General features: G+C 43.7%; 1 protein-coding gene across 4 annotated transcripts; it reads left to right on the forward strand.

Moving 5' to 3' along the window:
• Positions 1-12,660: 12,660 nt before the first annotated feature.
• LOC139659552 (inositol hexakisphosphate kinase 2-like) lies at positions 12,661-20,564 on the forward strand. Of its 4 annotated transcripts, none has more exons than XM_071537858.1 (6): positions 12,661-13,387; positions 15,374-15,608; positions 16,422-16,606; positions 16,953-17,128; positions 17,782-18,190; positions 18,263-20,564. In XM_071537858.1, the coding sequence occupies exons 1-6, from the start codon at positions 13,111-13,113 to the stop codon at positions 18,430-18,432; spliced, it is 1,452 nt and encodes a 483-aa protein (XP_071393959.1). In that variant the 5' UTR covers positions 12,661-13,110; the 3' UTR covers positions 18,433-20,564. The 4 variants fall into 4 exon arrangements, with proteins under 4 accessions (XP_071393959.1, XP_071393961.1, XP_071393960.1 ...); XM_071537860.1 differs by having other exon boundaries at positions 17,782-18,160; XM_071537859.1 differs by having other exon boundaries at positions 17,782-18,151; positions 18,233-20,564.
• The last annotated feature ends 3,633 nt before the right edge of the window (positions 20,565-24,197 follow it).

The raw sequence follows: 24,197 nt of genomic DNA on the forward strand, positions 1-24,197 counted from the left end.
AATCATCCATGTGTCCCCAGTAGATCATTCCCTGTGTTGAGTAGGCAACTTATCTCAAGAGAAACAAGTACAGATCCTGTACAGGCCCATGGTGCACGTGTGTTGAATTCCACTAGCTGCGGCCACACTGATCGGAAAATGGACAGAATTATTGACCAATAGATTTCTGTCCATTAGGCTGTTTTGGAACGTCAGCATGGTGGGAGAGGTAGAAATATAGTAGCCTAGCTTCGCTCATAACGGTGCTACTTCATAGAAACAAGTCGAATTCACTTGAATACATTATACTCACATTGGGTTGAAAATAGGAAAGAGTGGGCCTCATGCAGCAACATTCTCTTAAATTTCTCTTATAATTTCTCTTAATTTTCTGTGTTAAGAGAAAAAATAAGAGAAGTCAACTCCAGATGCACCAAACGTTCTTAACCATCCAAATCTGCTCTTACCCAGGTGTGCTGAATGATGAATCCCACTAACAATTTTATTATTACAAAAAGTAAAGGCTTCTTTCTTTGGATAATGCTAGTCAGTCAACATAATGCTAGTCAGTCAACATAAAACATGTTTAAGTGTTAGTATGGAGCATGGGAGTGAATGATCTACCAGGGAAACGTGGATGATTTCGGTATCTATGTTCTCATCACTGAATTGTTAAGTGATGAGAACACACACATGTACACAAACACACACCCTCCCCATCCACACATACACAACAAGGTCAGAGTCTGCCCCCTCCTCTGGAGGTCAGGTTGTCATAATACCAACATTTTACCCTGTATGAATCTACTTTAGTTATCTATCAAAAGTACTGTCACCGTATCACCCTAAAGAATAGATAGAAAAGAAGAATAGAAAAAAAATAAAGAAATTTGGTAATGCTTTATTTTACAGCCCGCTAATTAAAAATAAAAAATAATGCTATAGTTACAGGGTAACAAAATGAGAAGTCCGGGAATTAAGGGGTAACAATTTTGTAATTATGAGAGATTTATAAGGTAGTTATGGTGTAACTATCATACTATAAAGCAAGGAATCTCTGTCTGTATGTGTGTCCTTCGCATATCTCGAGAACCGTTCGTCCGATCTACTTCACACTTGGCAGGTGTATCGCTGGGGACCCAAGGATGTGCAGTGTCGAGTGTGAAGTTGTTTGGATGAGCGGTTCTCGAGAAAGCTGCAAGCAGCAATACCGGAGGCCAAGCAATCGGGCCGTTCCGAACAGGCATGTTTTGAACAGACACTAGTTTTCATAATTACTGCATACTTAAAAAAATAATTACAGGGTACAATGACGTAATTAGGGGGGACTAAACAAACGTTATCGGTGCTTAAAGGTTCATGCACTGGAAAAAGGACATTGTAAAGAGTTACCCATGTTTCTATTAACTACATGGGTGCACAGGTTGTTCTGGAAAAAAGAAATTCTACACTTGAAAAGCTGAATTGAAGATGAATAACTTTTCTTTTTATTTTCCTAAAGTATCCCCTCTGATATGATAGTAGGTAGTAGTAATAGGTAATAGTAATATATAGTAGTAATAGTAGTAGGTAGTAGTAAGACTAGAGTGAGCTAACTTGTGCTTAAAACAGTGAAAGTGCAATAGGAATTAGCAATTAAATAACTGTTTTCCACATAAAAAATACGGTATCTTAATACAAATTCCAAATATTCAGTTATGTGTTTTTTAATCTTGTATAGTTTATAAACCATGTACGAAGTGAGACATCTCTTTCATCAAAGTTTACTGGGCCTGAGCTCTGATGAATCATAATGCAGCAGGACAGAATGCAGCAGAGTTCATAGAATTTAGAATGTCAGTGTCATAAAGGAAGTGATTGACCTGAAGACAAACAGACTCACAGTTTCATCTCTGATCGGTGTTCACCTGCAAATTGAGAAAGAAAACTCACGTTGCATTCATTTGGAGAAACATCAACAATATCTTCCTTTTTAGAAAGGAAAACATGGAGAGTGATTTCCATCTTGGTAAGCCACATGTATTTATAATTTTATTATCTAACCGGAAAAAATTAGTACAGAGGATTTTGCTAAACAGACAAACGAGACAGACAGTCAGGATAAACTAGTTGTTTGTGCTGAAGGATTTGCATTTGTGTCCAGTTCTTCCTTAGTTTGATTTACATTGTAAATTTAGTTAGACTTATTGTTGAAACAAAACTATGATGAAAGGCATAAGATTAAGCTATGATGAAGCATGTTGACCTTGAATGAAGCTACATCAGGTGGCTTTATGGTTATTTGATCATTAAGATGTTTCCATTGCATTTCTTTCAGCATCCATGCAAATTGTCGCTCAACTCAATGCCCTTAATGACAGTTGCCATGAAAACATCAACTACATGTTTGCAAATGTCCTTAAGAAGGAGCATTATGTTTATGCTGAAGCCTCTAGTTTCTCTGGAGTGACTGCTGAGCTCGACTATGATCTTTCACCTCAGTCTACTGTTGGTTTTGGCTCCAAACCTGCTTGTGGATTTGAGAGCCTCAATATATGGGAACCAATAGCCAGTGCAGCTTCGTCAGCATCCAAATTCTCTTGGATATGGACAAAGGAGACCTTCCTCCCACAGAGAAAGAGTCTCCTCTCATGACCGAAGACACAGTGTTAGGTAATGCTGGAGCATCCATCCACCCAGCTCAGCATGTTGAGACTCAATCCAACCTGCTCCGCCTTGTTGAGACTCTATCCCATGAGACTCAAACTGATGACTTCAAAATCATTGAGAGATTGAGGTTAACAATTTTGTAATTATGAGAGATTTATAAGTTATGGAGTAATTACAAGGTATGCAGGTGTGCAGGCTGTAAAATAAAGCGGTGCTTGTTCCCCTCTTGTTCATTATAATTATAGAGTAAGTGCAAGGTTGCCCCACAGTAAATACAGTTTAACAGAAAGTCACATACGTGCATCTGATAATCGATATTAAGAGAGGAGACCCTAGACCAGCTTGGTTTTCGTTTGGTGACATTTCTGTAACAATATAGCATACACAAGAAATATGGAACTTCAACACACAGTAACAGACTTAATTGAACATACAAGAGCTTTATTGAATGTAATATAAATATCAAATGTCATATTTATAATATAAAATGTAAAATATAAACCTTCATAATCCTTTTATAAAACAATTTAGGGTCTAAATACTTACTCCATAACTACAGGGAACAAGCATTGATAACATTTGTTTTGTCCCCCCTAATTACGTTACTGTACCCTGTAATTATTTTATGTATGTATTTTAAGTATGCAGTAATTACAAAAATAGTTACACCATAACTACATTATAAATCTCTCAAAATTACAAAATTGTTACCCCTTAATTCCCGGACGTATTGTTTTGTTACCCTGTAACTACAGCATTGTTATTATATTAGTACCCCATAATTACAAACTAGTTACACTGTAATTAGCGGGCTGTAAAATAAAGCTTTATCAGAAATTTACTTGCTGATTAGTATTTGATGAAGTCTGGATGGAAGCAAGATGGCAACCATACCAGTTCTAATGACTGTTTCCATTGTGTTCTTCTATGATACTATCATGCAAATAGTAATGTAATATAGACATGATACTCAAGATGACACTCGATACTCTAGTGTGTGTGGACGCATGTACGTTTGAGCACTGCCACTGCAGTACCTCAGCTCTTGAGGATAAGGATGTTTTCAGCAAGTGAATCCTTTAATAAACTGAAAAATGTACTCCAACTAGTCCCCTTTTGTCTTGTTCTCCTCTCTATTACTTGGATTCATATAGGTTTCACCTGCTTGCATCTGCGTCCTGCATATTCAGCATTGTCCCTCAGAACTGGGTCATGCCATGTTTTCAGGTGTGTTTATAAGCAAAATAGAGACGGCCAGAGACAGAGAGAGACAGATAGGCAGAGACAGAGTGGACAGTGTGACACACCTGTCGCATTGTTGCGTCAGGTGTGTCACACTGTCCACTCTGTCAGTGCAGGTATTTACAGCCCTTTTAACTCTTTGCTGGAACTGGAATGTGTTTCATAGGTGACTCCCATGCCAGCCTTATTAACCATTGATGGCAGCCTGTGAATTGTTTCCCCACTGTATGACCCCTGTGTTTATTTGTCTGTTTGTCTCTGTGTATGGTGTGGAGCAGAGCAGTGTATTAATAGCCACTCAGTAGCCTGAATAGCCAACAACATGTGGTATTTTTAGTGGGGGCTTATAGGTGTATGGTGACCTATGAGGATTTGGTTAGCGGGCTTATCTGGTGTGATGTGATGTGAGATGATCAGTCTGGAAAATGACCCTGCCAATCACCACACAGGTGAGATCAGCCTTTTTCCACAACGCCAGTGCCAGGTGCCAGGTCAGCAGAGGTTGTGTGTGTGTGTGTGTGCGTGCGTGTGTGTGTGTGTGTGTATTTGTTTGTGTCTTCATATGTGATATTGGTGTATGTGTGATACTGTTTCTACATGTGTGTCTATATGCCTGCATTTGTGCGATCTTATCTGGGTCTGTGTGCGTGTGTACACATGCATATGAGTGTATGTGTCTATGCATGCTTCCCTTTTGCCAGTAATCTGTCTAGGTAAATCCAGACCTGTGCCACCTCATTCAGATTATACAGTATGTCTCATCCTAAATCTTTTAAGGCTCTTGCAGGAGATAAGGTCACCATTAAAAACTGGCACACAACACCCACTAGTTCTCAGAACCCAGAAAAATAGTAGGGATAAGCAGTATATTTTTGGAGGTAATTTTGTATTCAGGAGTAGTTTGGATAGTATTGTGTAAGTGTAGTGTATATTGGAAGTAGGAGCTGTGTGTGTGTGTGTGTGTGTGTGTGTGTGTGTGAGGTCTTTGTTATTATGTCCTTCATGTTCCCCTCTCTCGTGCCTCTACCTCTTCCATCTGTCTTCCATCGAAGTTCACTCGGCACCTCCGCATTAGCCCCACTCCAGTTACCCAGCCTGCCCTCTTGCCCATGTTCTGGGCCGCACGTGGGCACGAGACAGACTCCACCCCGTTCTACACGGGTCATCTCGATAACAGCAGATGTGTCGATCGCAGTTCTGCGATACCTGAATATGCTGCTTAGCCCTCTGGAGCTGTTACAGCCCTAATTTAATGAAACATCTTTGATGGGAGATGGCCATTTCATAACCCCAATGACATACCTGCTGTCACTCAACCCCCCTTTGCTTTAACATCCAAGCCAGGTTTCAACATAGGCATTCATCATAAATGGCACAAGGGATAATTGTAAAAGATCCTGTTTATTGGTAGATGCACTACAAAATCACTCTCTCACAAGCAGAAGCCCCCCATGGGCTTTTTGTCCTCCTGTCCACTGTCAAATTTAGAAGGAGATGAAGATGAAAACTTGAATTCTTTGTTGTATAATTTCTGTCAAACAAAAAAGTAAACTAAATTAAATGTATTACCTGTAGTATAAGGGATGTTGCTTGGTTAAGATGCCACCACCAAGCCTTGTGGTACCCAGATTGAGGCTCTGCTTGGTGTAAGCCAATATGCATTCATGTGCATATTCTGTATGTGCTGTCTTTTTCCCTGGCTAGTCAAACAAGGTTTATTCAAGGGATACTGCATGTCATACATTTCAATCAGGAGCCCATGATATCTCCTCATCCCTTATTGATAACACTGGCAGAGCCTGATAAAGGGACTTATTATCTTATTGTGTTGTCCAGAATCAACACAACAACCTCGGCCTTGATCAAGATTGGAAAAGCTCTGATGTTGTCAGAAGTGTACTTCTACACCTCTGTTTTGCCCTATGGTTTCCTAAGTGTGTGGAGGTGAGGGGCTGGAACCCAACTTGCTGCAACTTGGGTTTTAGTGGATCCCTTTGTCTCTGTTTGCGTCTGGTAGGCACCTCAGCTGCACTGTCTAAAGCCCTCGCTAACTGCCCCATGCTGTGCTCTGCTCATTTCTGTCAAGGTCATTGCACTCTTTTCTCTCTCTCTCTCTTTCTCTCTCTCTCTCTCTGTCTCTCTCTCTTTCCTTTCTCTACTCTGTTCATAGGTGCTTTTCCAGTTAGGGCTGCAATGTTCCATCGTGTGCCTCTTAAATTCCTCTGTGCACATTTAAAGGTTTAGGCTATTGCTTATAAATCACTGAAATGTTTGGTTCATTTACATACTTCCATAAGTATTTATGTTTATGCCAGCTGGTCTGTGCAAGTAGATGTTGATGTGTTGCCATGAGTGTTGAAATCTTTTGGCTTCAAATAGCGTACATGGGAGCCTGTGTGTCTTGTTTCTTCAGAAGTGAAAATAACTGACACCCTCAAGGCTTATTTCACAAACTTCACCTCATTTGGCCTATCCAGTTTGAAAGTCCATCACTCTGGTCTCCTTCAGTCCAACCTGAGTTGACTTCCTTCAAATTCAGCCAAAACAAGGTACCTTAAAGCTCTTTGCTTCCGCCCCTCCAGCACTACAGGCGCTCTCTGCTTTGCTCCTGCCTGCTTATCTATTTTTCGGCAATATTTTCCTGTTTTTCCGACTGCAAATAAGAGACTGCAGTCATCCCCGACACTATGGCTGGAAAATAGATTTCAACCACTATTGAATCTGTGTGAATCAGAAATGCCGACCACTATTGATAATTTGCACAAGGAAGAACGGCAACGGAGTAAGGTGCGCACAGATTAAGTGTTAAAGTTAAAGGCTTGGACGGTCAAGAAGCCTGGCCCCCCAGTGGAGCAGATGCCTGTGCCGAACATTCTCATTGTTGGAGACGCCGCTATCAGAAACATAAGCGGTAAGATGATCAAAACATGTTGTTTTCCAAGTACAATAGTCTGTGACATCAGTGAAAAAATCCCCCAAGTACTGTCTGATCACCCAGAAATGAATCAAATCATTGTACATGTGGGGACAAATGATATTCGCAGAGAGCAGTCGAAACTGCTAAAGCTGGACTTCATTGAACTTTTTAACAGACTTGGCAAACTAGAGATTCAGTCCTTTATCAGTGGGCCATTACCAACAGCTGACAGAGGAATCAATAAGTTTAGCAGGCTACTTGGATTGAATACATGGCTGTCCAAAACCTGCAATTTAAAAGGACTGAACTTCATTGATAACTTAACTTAACTGCATATAACAATGCTGTACGTGCTGCAAGAAAAGCCCATTTCTCAAAGATCATTACAGAGAGCGGGAGTGATCCTAGAATACTGTTTCCCACCATTGACCAACTGCTCCTGCCCCTGTCTCTGACATTTTAAGCCAAGCCTCTGATGCAAAATGTGAGGAATTTGCTAACTTTTTTAAAAACAAAATCACAACTATCGGGGCTAGTATCGCTTCAGGTGCTGGTAATTTCAATAACCAACCTTGTAAAAGTCAAACATCTATGAGGGCATTTTCTAGTATTTCTGTTGCAGAACTTAATAAGATTGTAATAGAGAGTAAATCTTCCACCTGCTCTCTTGACCCTGTCCCCACTACATTTTTTAAGAGGGTTTTCAATAGTGTCTCAAACTCTGCTCTGAAAATCATTAATACATCACTTGAGACAGGGGTTTTTCCTGATGCCTTTAAAACCACTGTTGTGAAACCGCTGTTGAAGAAATCACATTTGGACTGTGGGGTCCTAAGTAACTACAGGCCCATATCAAACCTTCCTTTTTTAAGTAAGGTACTTGAAAAAGTGGTTTCTAACCAAATTAACAACTTTTTAAATGAAAACAACATTCTGGAGTTTCAGTCAGGTTTCAGAACCAACCACGGCACAGAAACTGCTCTCACCAAAATAGTCAATGATTTGAGACTTAGCACTAATGCCAACAGGGTCTCAGTTCTGGTCCTTTTGGACTTGAGTGCAGCATTTGACACCATTGACCACAATATTCTCATAGATCGTCTCGAGAACTGGGTTGGTCTCTCTCTCTGAATGTGTCCTAAACTGGTTCAGAACTTAGATTACAGGGAGGAATTTTTTCATCTGTCTTGGAGATCATGTATCAGAGAAACATGATCTAACTTCTGGTGTTGCACAAGGAAGCTGTCTTGGTCCCCTGCTTTTCTTACTATACATGCTTCCATTAGGTGATATTATCAGAGAACATAATGTCAATTTCCATAGCTATGCTGATGATACACAACTACACATTTCTGTAGAGCCAAATCATGCAAATGCCTTAAGCTCCCTCACTACTTGTCTATTGGCTATCAATGATTGGATGAACACAAATTTCTTAAATGAATGAAGATAAGACAGAAATACTTTTGGTTGGCCCCAAAGCCAAAAGTGAAGAACTCTCCACAAGGGTTAGACTTGGGAACCTGAATCCCTCGATCAAATCAGAAGTAACAAGCCTGGGTGTTATCTTAGATTCTCATCTAAGTTTTGATTCCCATATAAACAAGGTGACCAGAATAGCATTCTTTCATCTTAGAAATATTGCCAAGGTGCAGCCCTTCCTAACCCAGAAAGATGCTGAAAAGCTAACTCATGCGTTTGTTACAAGTAGACTGGACTACTGCAACACCCTTTTTACCGGCCTCCCTAAAAGGTCTATTGAGAAGCTTCAGCTTATCCAAAACTCTGCAGCTAGACTTTTAACAACAACAAGGAAGTGAGAGCATATCACTCCGGTTTTAGCTACATTGCCCTGGCTCCCAGTGTCCTTTAGAATTGATTTTAAAGTTCTTTTACTTGTATACAAAGCTCTTAATGGCTTAGGACCGGCCTACATTACAGAATCTCTGCTGTTCTACATTCCATCAAGAGCCCTTAGGTCTTCTACTGCTGGTTTGTTATAAGTACAAAACCCCACTCAAAAGAATATTGAGGATGCAGCCTTTTTTAACTATGCTCCTAAACTGTGGAACACCCTCCCAAAGAATATTAGAGAGGCGGGCTCTGTGATACTAAAAACTTATCTTTTCAGCTTAGCTTTTAAATAACCTTCATTTTAACTGTTTACAGACGGCGAACTTGTCTTTAGTACAAAATTATTCATTAATTGGCGTCACGAAAAGGATCCCAACAGGAGTTGAGAGGAACTCTTGTGAGTAGTTTCTCCGCTCTGACAGGATCCACAAACCTATATGGAGTATTGAAGGATTGCTTGAAGTTTATAATTGTAATTGCTTAGCTGATCTGTGTATTGTTCTAAAGGAACATTTGACAAGTCCTATAAGGGCTGTGGGGCCTGCCTATGCGGCGGGGTAAGACCACCGGAAAGAATCTATGCTCCTTCTAAGAATCCTTCATGATCTCATCTAAATTGATTTCCTTTTGAAAGGAAGAATTGAGGGAGTTCACTCTCCGAAAAGTTATAGCGCTATACATATTTTTGTCCGGTGAGGCCGACAAAAGGTCTTTTAAGTTGTGATTATCTTTGAAGAGGTAAGGCACACTTAATCGTATACTGGTTGACAGTGTCGCCAGGCCGGCAAAAAGTCGTTTAAGTTGTGATTATCTTTGGAGAGGTAAGGCACACTTAATCGTGTACTCGTTGACAGTGTCACCAATGTGAGAGTGACTACTCAATACCAAGAAGTAACGCGGCTTGATTCTGTGTTTCCTTTAAGGGGGTAAAAATATCTTTATATTTTAGTTGATTTGATTCTTTTTTCTTTACATTTCTTTTTTTGATTCTTTACATTTTTGCTTGTTCTTTTATATGAATTTTATCTTTTTATCTGTTTTTATTTCTTGGCTTGTTGGAGTCAGGAGTGAGTATTGATTGGTGATATAATTTAAGCCCCTCCCCCTTTCCTGATTGGCTGGGAGGTTTTTTGATTGTTTTCATTCATCCCAAATTTGCATTGAGATGTGTGACAGCTCATTGAACTCAGGAGAGAATTCAGTGGCTAGTGATGATTTCATGATTGGTTGATATATCTAGTGAATGTGAAACCATACTGAGATATGTGACAGCTCATTGGACTCGAGAGTTCCCTGTCAATTGGTGGTGTCATTGAAGCAGCTCCCCTTTTCATGCTTGCCTGTTTTTTCATCATCTATACAAGGACTTACTCAAGTTAAGATCGAATAATAAGTGAGAATCTGAGCTGGGTTTTTTGGTTCTGTATGTGTTAACTTTGTCTCACATTGCCCCCTTGGACTTTTTACTGAGGAGATTTTCATGTTGTTAAGTTGAAACACAGGACCTAACAGAGATAGTGACATTTACATTTTCATTCCGGGCATTTATCTTACCCTCCTATGCAAAGCAACTTCTTCTTATCCAGATCAACTTACTGTGAGTGCAACAGTAGAATAAGCTTAAATTCCTAGATTGCTCCTATTACAGCCAAGCAAGTGTTCCCTACAAAGTAACCAAACAGTTTTGCACTCAACTGCAGTTGCTGCAGTCTACTTTGGTTTTACATGACTTTCCACCTGTGCTCCATTGATAGTAGTTGACCACAACTGAAAATAGTAGTATCGGTTGTAAAAAATTATTAAGCTACATTCATATAGATTGCATTCATATACAATTTTAATCTTGGATGGATTGATTACAAGTAACTATTGTTGTAACAATTTAGTGTTAGCTGTTAGCTATTGATTAGGCCAACATTTTTTAGGTGAGAATATTTTAACTGCCATGTTTTTAAAGAGTAAATACTATGTGAAAAAGATCGCTACTGCTGTTTACTATGCAGTACACTTTCATTGATGTAAAAGCAAACAATAACTACCTTTAAAATGTTAAATGTAACAACTAGGGTTTAGAGTTCAGGACAGGATATACACTTTGAAGTGATTTCATCATCTCAGATTTAGCGCTTGTACATCCAGCTGAAGGTGCTAGAATGAAAAAATCCTGATCCTCAACAGTCTTTCAACCCACATCTGTATCACTCGACCATTGGTAATTTGATGACTGATTGTCAAACATCAAACAACATTAAAAGCATTTGTGTGTATGTATGTGTGTTTAAGTGTAACAGTTTTTATTTCCTACTTGTTTGGCATGGCCCATTTTCCTCCTGTGTTCCAAGAGGCTGGATTAGAGAGATTAGTGCTGGGCTCTCTGACTCTGTTGCCTCCACAACCAGCCAGAATCCAACACATACACACACACACACACACACACATGCACACACTAGAACATACACAAAAAAAAACAGGGTGATTTCTTAGTGATCTATCCAACATGGCCATATCAAACATGCACACACACACTGATAAACAAACCATATTTTAATAATGCACTGGCACTACAGTGTATTGGCTGTTTTCACACAAACGGTCAAAAGGTGGACACACATGAATGGAGACAGCAGTGAGTGACTGGCTTAATCAGATGTTATTTTGCCTGCCATGATAATCTGTGTCAAGAAGGGGAGGGAGGGAGCAAGGTAGGGATTATAGTTTCCACTCCAAGTGCAGCACGAGCTCTCAACTAACCCCCCCACCCCATCTTCCCAACACCACATCCTGGCCTCTGTTGCCATCTCCATCCTTTTCTACTACTCGACCAGTTTCCATAAATCCTTCAAATTCTTATTAATGTGCTGTAGGCCTTACTATGACAACTAATAACAACTAATTTCACTGTGCAAACTAAAGGCAGGAATCCATGAAGAATGTTCTTTGCAGGCAACTAAGCAAGTTGGCTAGCTGAGTGTTGCTATGGGGATTCAATACAGTATATTATAGAAAAACTTAATGACATTATGATGTTCTAAAATATTATCTTTTATAAAGGTCAAGTTTCATCCAGTAATTTATTCGTTGCTATTCACTATTTGACATTGGCACTGCTGTCCTGTAGGATAGTATTAGGCATTGTATTGAATACAATTTTTAACATACCACAACACAATTTATTACACTACGTCATGGGATAATATAATTTGGGAGCTCAGTGGAAATTCCTGACCCTATATAGCCTATGCCTCCGTGGGGAATTTGTTAAAAACAGACTTTTTCTGAAGCCTGCTGTATGATCAAAAGTCAAACAAAGCTAGCCTTGTGTCATGATGCAGTGCAAAATGTGGGAAGAAAACATTGGAAGCATGGAACAAAAAAGCGCCTCTGGTGGAGCTGCACCACCTAACTAGCATTCAGCATTAAAAAGAGGGCACCCTTATTTTGCACCGTTTTCCCCCATCATCAAGTAATCACGTGCTGCCATTGCCAAGGCTGTTTATCATTCAGGCCAAGTTTTATTTAAGCTATGCGTTAGCACATGACTGGCATTGTGTTTGTATTTGACTACTTGTTGGTGTGTTTGCACTGCATGTGAGCAGTGGGCACCTGCATTATTTTATCACTGCTCAGTGTCTTTCTTTCTGTCCTCCCTTTCCTTCATTCTTCCTCCCCCTCCGCCTCTCTTAATATGAGGAAACAGTACTGCCTGTTCTGTCAGGTTGTTAAAACCCTCCTGTCACACAGAGAGAAAAACAGCTGAGTTCAGCTTGGCCCTCCCTCCTTGTTTTTATACTTCTTTCCCCTCTCTCTCCCCTCCCCCAGACCCCCCTCTCCAACCCGCCCTTGTCTTTGTTTGCTTGCTCTTTTCCCTCGAAGGGTTACCACCCAACAACCTGCTCCTGCTGCTGCTGATTGGTGGATTGAGGCTGATGGGGGCGGGCTGAGTGTCAGGCTAGTGGGAGCTTTACCAGTCGTGAGCCAGCGCTTGGCTGTCAGAGAGCTTTCAGTCTGCAGTGGAGACGCATGCAGGATCTGCGTCTGTCTGCCATATCTGCTGCTGCAGCACTAGTCTAAACCTTCATCAACACTCAAAGGACTTAAAAGGGGCTTTGTATTTCTACGCAGCTAGAAGAATTGCCAGACAAGGAGACAAAAAAGGATTTAAACATCTATCAAAAGCTGAGCCTTTTTCTTTTTCTGTTTCTATTTCTCTTCTATTTCCTCCTTCCTGTCCCTCTTTGTTTTCGAGCAGCAGAATCCCCCACCGCACAGACGAAATAGATCATCATCACAGCAGCCTCTGAAGACGCCGCGTGAGGAAGGGATCAGAATATCTTGCAGAAACCTGAGATCTTAATACAAGATACCAGGACTGGTTGAGCGAGTGTTCCTGCCCAGATACGGCCCCCACCACAGTGTGTGTGCGTGTGCGAGGCTAATGCCCGCGGTAGTGTGGTCAGGGTCAGAGGAGGATGAGTCCGGCTGCGGAGGCTCAGGCCCAGGAAGCCATCAACGCAGAGCAACAGCAAAAACAGCAGCAACATAAACTGCAACAGAACCAGCTGCAGCACCAGCAGTGCTACATGGAGAAAGGGGTGATGCTTGAGCCCTTCGTGCACCAGGTGGGGGGCCACTCCTGCGTTCTGCGCTTTGGAGAGCAGACCATCTGCAAGCCCCTCATCCCCCGCGAGCATCAGTTCTACAAGAGCCTGCCTGCTGCCATGAGGAAGTTCACCCCCCAATACAGAGGTAAGGCAAACTAGCCTAAACCAAACACTGACTGCCTGTGTTGTGGCTGCTGTTGTGTTGTTGTGTTCTATGTGCCTCCCTTGGGAATTGAGGTGGAAATAGATTTTTGCAGACACACTTTACTTTTCTGTGGGTCGTTGCAAGGTGTAAAGACTGTAGGGGACTGATTTTAGGGGACTGAGCTCCTTCCCCCTACACAAGCAATTTTTCTAGGTGCCTGCCAGGAACAGCTTGTGCTATACTGGACCTTGCCACAGGAGGGCAGTGTAGCAGTGAGTCCCTGTTGGCTGTGTGGTCTGTGTACGAACCACACCTCCCCACCTGGGTGGCCTGTTTGTAGGAGGCCAGACTGACAAGACAGGTAAGTTGGGTAAGCAGACAGTTGGGAGCTAGTGTTTCTCTGTCCAGTGCACAGCCAGTCCCTGTGTTTCCTCCCAGCATGGTGAATGCAAAACGAGGCAAAATCCTGCCTCGCTCGGGTCCAGTAGCCAAGAGATAGAGATCAATGGAGCTGCTGGAGAGAGCTCATGAGGTCATCTGAAAGGACCAAGACGGGCCAAATCCTCAGGATGACAGTGGATGGGCCCACAAAACTGATGCACACAGCACCACCACCACCTCCCCCCATGTCACGATCTAGAATAGAGCAGTCTGAGTGACGTGTACGATACCAAACAGAGACTTTGTTGATAGACTGGTGTAACATGTCAGCACTACCGAAGTCAAACAAAACAAAAACACATGCGCACATACTCTATCACCTTACACCTACAGTTCACAAATATATGCTCACATATTTCAACTAGCTGAGCAGGTTTTTTACTGAGGAAGCAGTAGGGGTTAAATCTGCCATGCAGTGAGTGACATCAGTGAGGCTGACTTTCTGCAGAATCTGCAGGGTCCTAAAAAGCCCTCTGTTGGGTTGACTCTACAATTGTATCCTCTTCCTCATCATTCCCCATACCCTTAAACTACCTCACGTTCCCTTTAAATGTTATATAAGACGCTGCCTCACGGGTCAGTGCAGCTGTTTCCCTTTTGTCCCTGGTAGAAAAGTGAAAGGTGAACCCTGCACTCCGGGAACATTAATCAGTGTCTTTCCTCTGACTGTCCCACAAGCCTCACTGCTGCTTTTAAAGTTTGCCTCCAGAACGCTGAGGAAAAAGGAAACAGTATTATATCTATACAAGGCAATTGTAATTGCAATTTTTTGTGTGGTGAATGTTAAATATGGGTTCTGTATGAGTTATGGCTATCCTTTATCTATCTATCTATCTATCTATCTGTCTATTTATATAGCTTTCTATCTAGCTAGCTTTCTATCTAGCTAGCTATCTGTCTATCTGTATATCTATATGTATCTATATCTACATATACATAACTCATCATGTTGTTTGTGATAAACTTGTGGTAATCTTAAATAAACTGCATTCTGTCTTGACATTTTTGTAGCGTTGTGTCATTTATGTTTGGCCTGGAGTAATTTTCTCTTTGCTGGTGCACGCTTTATAGCATTAGGCTGGCTTAAATATACTTTGTTGCTGTGTGTATGTGTATGGGTTGACTCAATGAGAAAGACCACTGTGCATAAATTGATATGGAAATATACGTACATGGTCTGCCCCTGTCCCCAGACTGTCTTCCTCTCTCTTTTTCTCCCTGTCTTGCTCAGTCTTCCTTTCTGTCCACATGTGTTGCTATAGGGAGATCAGTATCTCTGTGTCTGTCATAGTCTTGTCCAGGTATTGTTGGATTTCTATCAGATGTCTTAAAGAGACGTGGGTGCAGACACAAACTACTCTGTAAGTGTAACTGTGCTGCAGAGCAGAAAGAGATGGGGGTAAGAGATGCTCGGCACTTCACAGCTTTTTCTATCTTGTCAGCTTTATTGTCCTCTGGCCAATTTTTCTTCACTGCTTTCATGACACGTCTTGATGTCTTTTTTTTTATTTCCTCTTTCTGTCTCCCTCCCTCTCTCTGTCTCAGGTGTAGTGTCGGTGAGCTTTGAGGAGGATGAGGAGGGGAATCTTTGCCTCATCGCTTACCCCCTCCACAGCGACCCAGCAGGGGACCTGGAGAACAAGGACCCCTCGACCGACTGTGAGCCCAAGAGCAAAATGCTCAAGTGGGGCAACAAGATGGCATCCTCCCTGCTTGTGGACAATGAAAATTACAGCAAAGACGGCCGAAGCCACCACTCCCGCAAAGACAAGGATAAGAGGTGAGATGGGGAGGCAAATGTTCAACTCCTGGATTTACAGCCAGAGACAAAAAAACACTCCGGAACCTGTTGCCCTCCTTTTAGTGTAGGGTGTAGGAGGTGTGGTCAAACGATCAACAGACTGGGGCAATGTGAGTCACTTTCACAATCACATCAAGGCTCAGTGATATTGAATAAGTTGAGGTTGGCAGATGATGCATTGATCGCTTCAGAGCAGTTACTTAACTGTGATACATTTAACCCAGTCCTTCCATAGTTTCCCTTGGAATGCTGGAATCTGACTGACACAATAACAAGTGACTGACAAGAACAAATGACGCACGCAATGACTTACACATACAGCTACACATACAGCTTCATGCAAACAGGATCCGAATGCTGTAAGAGGCTGATCCCCAGATCTTGGCAGCCATAAGCAAGCACAGGCTACACCCCCATGGTTATGTAACTTCAATGCATGCTTATGCACACATACGCACACACAGATTTGATTCAGTCAGCCCTGACCATAGGAAAGGTGAAAGGACTAGAGGAGTGATAGTGGCTGAGGCAGAGGATGGGAGGAGGTGGATGTTTAAATTGATGGTAAATGTTGGTAAATGAATGACACTTTTGTTTCCCTTTTGTTTGTTGGCCCCCTCTTTATTTAGTGTGTGACGAAACAGTATATACACAATCGACCTGTAAAAGGCACCACTTTGTTGTGCAGGTTCGCTCAGTGTCAGTGCAGCCGATCCATGGTAACTGTTGTTAGTCCAGTCATGCTGTGCTGTAGTGTGAACTGATGAGTCTCTCTCTCCCTCTGATGTCCAGTGGTCATAAGCTCCAGGAGGATGTGGAGCTGGAGTGGCTGCAGCCGGCTGAGGTGCTCTACTACCGGCTGGAGCGCAGCCAGAGCAACGCTGTCCCACAGCATAAACACAACCCCTGGAGCCTCAAGTGTCACCAGCAGCACCTGCAGAGGATGAAGGAGAACGCCAAGCACCACAACCAGTACAGTATCCTTTCACTGACTGGAGAGCTGCATATTTACATGTGGAGAGGTTTATATGGTTATCAGTGGCCCATAGCTGAGAGGCTGGTTGTCTCATACGACTTCTAGGTATCAATTTATTTGCCTGTGGAGCGCTCACATCAGTTAGTTGATATTACTATGACTCCACTGACCATATTGTAATGACAATAGAACAAAGGTAGCATACAGAATGCAATCAATACAAGTCAATATAAGTGAAGTCTCTGGGGAGGGAGCTTGGAATCCAGCTGAGCGGAGTTGTAAGCTGATATCAGTGCATGTGAAGCCCCTGCTTCTTCCACTCTGTTCTCCTTGACTCGGTTTCACAGAATTCATCCTGCTAGAGAACCTGACGTGGCGCCACACGGTGCCGTGCGTGTTGGACCTAAAGATGGGCACCCGGCAGCATGGAGACGACGCCTCAGAGGAGAAGAAGGCCATGCACATCCGCAAGTGCCAGCAGAGCACATCTGCCTCCATAGGAGTCCGCCTCTGTGGCATGCAGGTAGGCTCCAAGCCAACACAGGGCTCTGTGGGGCTGTTTACTAGCCTGGTGTCCAGCCCCTATGAATCGCAGGTTTCAGCACTCAAATTCAAATTTGCATGGCGATTCATAAGGGGTCCACCATTCATTCATCCCTTATGAATCGCCATGCACATTCGAAGAGTGCTGAAAACTGCGATTCATAGGCGCTGGACACCAGGCTAGCCGTTTACCTGACTGACCTTTAAATGTGTCGGAACCTATTTAAGGTGTATTGGGCTCTACCTTGCAGCCAGGGTCTGAAATTAATACCTGCCAAATGCCTGTGAAATTTGTCTTTGACGGATAAATCGGTCGGCTACACCGGCCAGTAACTTTTTGAGATGAAAACATGTGAATGCTGGTTAGAATGCTGTTATATATACACAGTATATGTATACAGTTTTTTGGTCTTTACCTGTTCTCAGACTTTATACCTGCTGACCACCCTACAGTTTGTTTGACCGTGAGCTACTCAGATCAAAACAATGGCTCTGTATCAAACAGGCTTCTGTTTGGCTGCTTGTTACGCTGTCATAGTCACTTCAAAAATCCCCACTTTAGAACATCAAGTGTGCACGAAATATATCACAAACGTATTTCTAACCTCTCCATGTTTCTCCATCCCTCTCCAGGTGTACCAGTCTGACTCGGGCCAGCTGATGTTCATGAACAAGTACCATGGCCGCAAGCTGACCCTGCCAGGCTTCAAGGAAGCCCTGTTTCAGTTCTTCCACAATGGCCAGCGTCTGCGCCGCGAGCTGCTCTCCCCGGTGCTGCGCAGGCTCAGGGAAATGCAAGCCGCCCTGGAAGCCTGCGACTCCTACCGCTTTTACTCCAGCTCCCTGCTCATCATCTATGATGGAGAGCCCCACCGAATGCACGCGCGCCGGCACGCTGAGGACGGCCTCTCCGAAGAAGAAGAAGAAGAAGAGGAGGAGAACGAAGAGGAGACAGAGGACAGGGGAGAGGAGGAGGATGAGGAGGAGGAGGATGAAGTAGCAGGTGCGCTTGGTTTCCCCCATGGCCCGTCCACATCTAGCGGCAGCAGCAGCAGCAGTTGCTCCAGCAGCAGCGGCAGCCCAGGGGTGGGCAGCCGTCGCCCGGGCCACTCAGACCCCCGCAGCTACGCTGTGGATGTGAGGATGATAGACTTTGCCCACACCACCTGCCGATACTATGGGGAGGACAGTGTGGTCCACGAGGGCCAAGACAGTGGATACATCTTTGGCCTCCAGAACCTGATCACCATCATCTCCCAGCTGGAGGACCACAGCACAGACTAGACTGACAGCACGCATGAACACACACACACACACATATGCACACATCCAAACACACACAGATGCACAGTTACACAACATTTTACACACTCTCTCTTTTTATGACCCTTGGAAACAGCAGGGACTGGACTACAGAAGAGGAGAGATTTGCTCTTCCTCGCTTATCAAAACTGATGTCGTAGCCGGCCTCCCACGGTTCTCCCCCCGTTTCTGTCGTTGGTGCTTCTCAATGTTACTGTGTGTCCGTCTACAGGATATGAAGCAGACCTGAAGGTAACATAGAAGAGCCGTCTGTGATCTTCCGTTTAATTGAGTCAGTGTTTTACCCATTGTCACGTTACCGCATTCTGTTTTAACTCAGTTCATCGTTTAGGAAATAAGTTAGACAGCAAATAAAAAGCAGTTTTGAAGTCCAAGACGGTAAGCATGTTTTCCCTGTGTCCCATTCCAAAGAAAGTGCCAGCATTTTGCACACACAAATATGCACACTTATGGCCCTGCTTCACTACAGCCATCGGGCGTCAGCCATCAAAGGAATGATTCCTTTACCAGCACTGAAAGATGCTCCACTGCTCGCGTTGCGTCCACGTTGCGTTGCGTCCGATGGCTGCGTCCAAGCTAAAAAATCGGTGAGGCTCATCCTGATGGCTGACACATGCGTTCTCCGTCATTGAAATAAAGCTGAATTGATTGTTTTCTGGTGTATCCATTCAAAAGTCAACATGCTCTGTGGAGCAGGTAGAACGTCACATTGGCGCAGGGCTGATGGCGATGCAACGTGGCGCTGGTAGTGGAGCTGTAACGTTAGACACATTCTGATGAACAAGGCTTGTGTGTGCTACAGGTGGGACAGGGCGATCTGAGAGAGCAGGAGTTATCTGTGTGAAGACAGAGTTGACGGGGAAAGTGATCTCACCCTCCATTCATCTTTTCTAACTGTTCATTTTGCCATCCCTCTTTCCCCGTTCCCCTTCATTCAAAAGAGACTATATTCATATAGCTATCAGAGACAGATGATATAGAGATATTTATTTATTTGACATGTTTTGTAAAATAAACTAAAAAATGTAAAATAATTTTTAAAAAAAGAATGTGAATGGAGAATACTACATTCCATGTTATTAATGTTACAATAATGATATTAACCCTCTACACCCCATAGTGCCCGTTCTATATTTCACTATAGCGCCCAAGAGCGGCTATCATTTCTAAATCATTTTAAAAAAGTTGAGTTTTGTTTTATATAAACTTCAAGTTGTCATCAATGAACCAGACCCGGAAAATATATATGGTGACACTGACATGTTTGATTTTTTCCCGGGTTTAATTGTCCTCCAGCGGTAGATGTAACAAAGCACAGATCCTGTGCATACCCACGGCGCGCCCTCTAGAGGTCATCTGATGAACTGCAGGCTCCGTGCAAACCGTCCATGAGTGAGTGAGTGAGTGAGTGACCTAACTTTTCCACTTTCTGCCCTGCGGCAGCTTAGTCACCACTTTTAAAACCTTATGGAAGCTGTCAGATTGTGCTGCGAGACAGAACCTGACCCGCCGTGTACAGTGGAAAGTTACGGAGACATTGTGAGTTGACGTTTTTTGATCAAAATCGCTTATTCTTGCTCGATAAAACAAGACACAATCACCTTCTCTAAACAGCGGGACCTACATGACTCTCACTGCCAGAGACAGACACTGTTTTCTGGGAGGCAGTGCGGCGAAGAGTCGGTAGGACCGACCGGGTCGCACCGACTTTTCTCCATATAGCTACGTTTGGCGACTTTTTCCATATTTGTTTGGCAACTATTACTGTCTGATCTTATTATATTACTGTGTGGGTTGAAGCACTGGAGGTTTAGTATTTTCAAAGCTTGTCGTTAGCCAAGATAAGAAGGATTTGTTTTGTTGTCATACTGTGAATGTTGACACTAAAGTAAGGAGATGCTCTGAATCGCTTTGCCATGTATTTGGTACCACATTAAAGGGGAAGTTGTGTTTTTTTTTAATGGAAAAACTTTGTTTTTTTGGAATGAGCAAGAATTCTACTGGGGTCTAGAGGGTTAATTATTATTTGACATGTTCAGATACCTCTATCTTGTATATCTGTGTTGTCCACAGTTTGTTGGAGGAGAAATAAAGACTTGGTTTGTGTTAAATTGTCTGTTCTTCACATGTATGATGTTACTTGTAGACAAGGTCAGGAACTTTTTAATCAGTGGTATCAAGTTGTAGATAGACACAACAGATTTACTGCATCTGAAAATAATGTGTGTTCTAAAATTGGCTGCAATCAAATTTAATGTAAATGTACAGCATGGGAGGGCAGTTCCTGTGTGTGTGTTTGTTTGTTTGTGTATGACGAGGCAAATGACTGCATGCTGAGTGCCAGCCAGTGCCAAATAACTGGAGCACATGCCAAGCCGGCGGCCTGGTGCTTTCATTTCATGTCAGAGCTGCAGATACATGATGCTGCGCAGTACAGCCAAGATTGGAGACTCTCCCGTACATATCAATAGACTTGTTTATCCCGGACCAGAGGTATGCTTCCATTGCAGTGAGGCGGAGAAGGAGGATGACTGGTGTGACTACCAAAGAGAGATGAGACGGCTGGCTGTGAGGTCACCCTGGGCTGTCTGGACCGGTCCTGTTCATCTCCAACCGGTCCGAGGCAGAGAGAGAGCGAGTCACCAAGTCAGGCATCTGCTCCCTGGTGAATGTATGAGTCACAGGAGCGATGGGCTGCTCGGAGAGGAGCTATTAACCAGACACACAGGCTTGTGTCAACAGTGCGCACGGGCCATTAGCATTTCAGTGCCCTTTCTCTGGAATGTACCATAGTTTCACCATCAGTCTTAACCGTCAATCGAAGCAGCTGGAGGTGGAAAATAAATGTTACACCTACTCTACTTACTGTACTTAAGTAGATTTCTAGAGAGACACTAATTTTCAGGTATATTTTAAAGGACTTTTTTAAGTAACATTTTGCCTTTGAATAGGTGCCTTTGAATAGGTGTCCATGACAGCCTGCACCCACTTTGAAAACCCTAGTACATATAGCACTAAAATGAAAGTTGAGACGACATCTGTAGTCGTCCACAGCTGCTAACTGCATCCTTCTGTGAAATTGGAACCTAAATATTTTACTGACAACAGTTCAAAACATTTTTCAAAAGCTGGTTTATTATGAAATTTCACTGTGCCTTATTAATATCAGATGGTGAAAATTGTGCACTTATTTGGGTTGACATTGAAATCGATCTCCTCCTGCATGTCACCATCTGTCAAATGCTAGGTTTTGGACCTGGGTAATTTGTACAAGGAGATCTAGAGAGAGACCTATAGAGTAAAACCACTATATTTATACATATATATATATATATATATATATATACTACTACAGCTTAAGCATCTCATAAGCATCCTGTAGTTGACCATCAGTCCTTATACATGTTGTGCAGTGTAGCTTGTTGTCAATCTCAGAGACAGCCTATACTGTAATCCACTTATTCTGTTCTTATTCTGTCTGACCTGTCTCAGTAAAGGGTTATGACCCAGTAGACGGTCACTTGTAATCTTTAAGAGGCTGGGGGGAGGGGGGATTGGCTGTTAGCTGAGGCTCATGAGGAAGTAATCAAACCTGATGTGTGACAGCTAAAGGTGTGACGGAGTTCATCAAGCCACTGCTCACTCTGCTCGCTCAGCTGCAGTTCTGCCTCATGAAGAAGGAGATGTGTGTTGTAGAGCGCAGCTGTTGAGTTGACACACAGTCCTACCTCTGTCCTCTCCTCACATCACCTGAGGAAGAAAGCACAGCTGCCTAAACTCTCCCAACCTGACCTGAAAACAAACTTCACCTTCACCACACTCGCCTTCAATTGTTTGCATGAGTGTTTGTGCTATTCCACACACACACACACACACATGCATTATTGATGTCTTAAATCTCATCAGATCATCCAAAGATTTCAGCAGATTAATCCCCACACCCATCATCATCTTAATGACAGGAGTTCACCAGGGGCCCAATAAGGGGGCACCCTAATTAGGTCTACTGTTCTTGTTAGGGCTGAACGATGCATCGTATTTTTATTGTTATCACGATATGAATTTTCGCGATAAATGCATTGCAAAGGGCTGCGATAACTGGAGCCTTTTATGCAGGCCATAGTCGCCTGCAAGTCTACAATGACGCAGTTGCCTGTGCCTGTGCAGAGGCTAAAAGAGCTAAGGAGCGTGACAAAGCATGGCATAACCGCGGCCGGGTGTTCACTCGCCGGAGAGCTAGGCGGGAGCTGAAGGGGTTTAAGACCGACACAGAGCTGGTTTTCTTTCTCCTACACATGTAAGTGAAATACCAATAACGGTCTCAAATTGTGTTACCGAGGCTTTTAACTATTTTTTAGGACCCGTGTAGTTTATATCTGCGGTTATGTGTAATGGCATAACGTTAGTTTGTGTAGTCAGCTACCTGTAGCCTAGCAAATTAGCTTCACTTTGTCGGTACATAGCCGACTGCCGACAGAGAGTGGGGCAACAGAAGGGAGGGTGGATTTGAAAGATGCTTACTTTCATGTCCCAGTGGTGCCGAGACACAGGAAATTCCTGTGTTTTGCCTTTCAGGGGGTAGCTTACGAGTACAACAGACTAACGTTCGGCTACTCCCTGGCCCGCCGCACTTTTTCGAAGTGTGTGGACACGGCGCTCGCACCCCTGCGCCACCAGGGAATACAGGTCTTCTTTTATCTAGACAACCTGATTCTCATGGCCCGCTCGAAAGAAGGGGTTATTTTCCACACAGTGCAATTGGTGCAGCACTTAACCAGGTTAGGTTTTGCCATCAATTGGAAAAAGAGCGCACCCATACCAAGCCAACAGGCGGTGTATTTGGGAGTGCAGCTGGACTCCGCCACACTACGGGCGTGTCTGTCAGATCCCCGACAGATGCCCGTGTTGGAGGCGGTTCGGTGGACGAGACAGGGCGGAACAGTGACGACTTTGACCGTCATGCGGCTCCTGGCTCTCATGGCGGCGGCTCACCCTGTGGTTCCACTGGGGCTGCTGCATCGAGATGCCTTCAGAGATGGTTTGCCAGATTGTGTTTGGATCCACGACGTCACAAACGTCACATGGTAACCATCCCCCCAACAGCCAGGGAGGACCTGGCATATTGGGGGACCCCCCAAATACTGGCGGAGGGAACACCACTGGGGAGAGTGACCTCCTACGTGTCAGTGTTCACAGACGCCTCCCTGACGGGTTGGGGGGGAACCTGCCTGAGGCAGTCAGTCCGTGGTGTGTGGACTTCAGGGACAACCAGCACATCAACCTACTAGAGTTGACTGCAGTCATGCTGGTCTTACAGCACTTCCTGCCTCTGTTACAGGGGAAGGATGTGCTAGTGAGGACCGACAACCGTTCGACAGTGGCCTACATCAACAGACAGGGCGGAGTGCGATCCGCACCGTTGTTGAAGACTGCCGAGCACCTGTGGCGCTGGGCTACAGAACACCTCCGTTCTCTCAAGGCACTGCATATTCCAGGCCTGGAGAACACGGGGGCTGACCTCATGTCGAGGGGCAGGCCCCTGGAGGATGACTGGAGATTACATCCCAACATAGTGGACCAGATTTAGTCCCGATTCGGGAGGGCAGAAGTGGACCTCTCTGCCCACTGTCCCCTGTGGTTCTCTCTGTTTCCCTGAGATGCTCCCCCATTGGGAGTGGACGCGTTCGGACACACGCCATGGCCAGGAAAGCTGCTGTATGCTTTTC

The sequence above is a fragment of the Centroberyx affinis genome, unplaced genomic scaffold (assembly GCF_046629955.1).
Source record: "Centroberyx affinis isolate AG114_WGS23_722 - 3 ecotype Tasmania unplaced genomic scaffold, CSIRO-AGI_Caff_v1 ptg003137l_1, whole genome shotgun sequence".
NCBI classification, from domain to species: domain Eukaryota; kingdom Metazoa; phylum Chordata; class Actinopteri; order Beryciformes; family Berycidae; genus Centroberyx; species Centroberyx affinis.

Excerpts from the sequence above, each read along its gene's own strand:
- LOC139659552 (XM_071537857.1), top strand. The coding sequence starts at position 13,111 with ATGAGTCCGGCTGCGGAGGCTCAGGCCCAGGAAGCCATCAACGCAGAG. Across the intron at positions 15,609-16,421 it reads CGCAAAGACAAGGATAAGAG|TGGTCATAAGCTCCAGGAGG; the intron begins GTGAGATGGGGA and ends TCTGATGTCCAG. Across the intron at positions 16,607-16,952 it reads CAAGCACCACAACCAGTACA|AATTCATCCTGCTAGAGAAC; the intron begins GTATCCTTTCAC and ends TCGGTTTCACAG.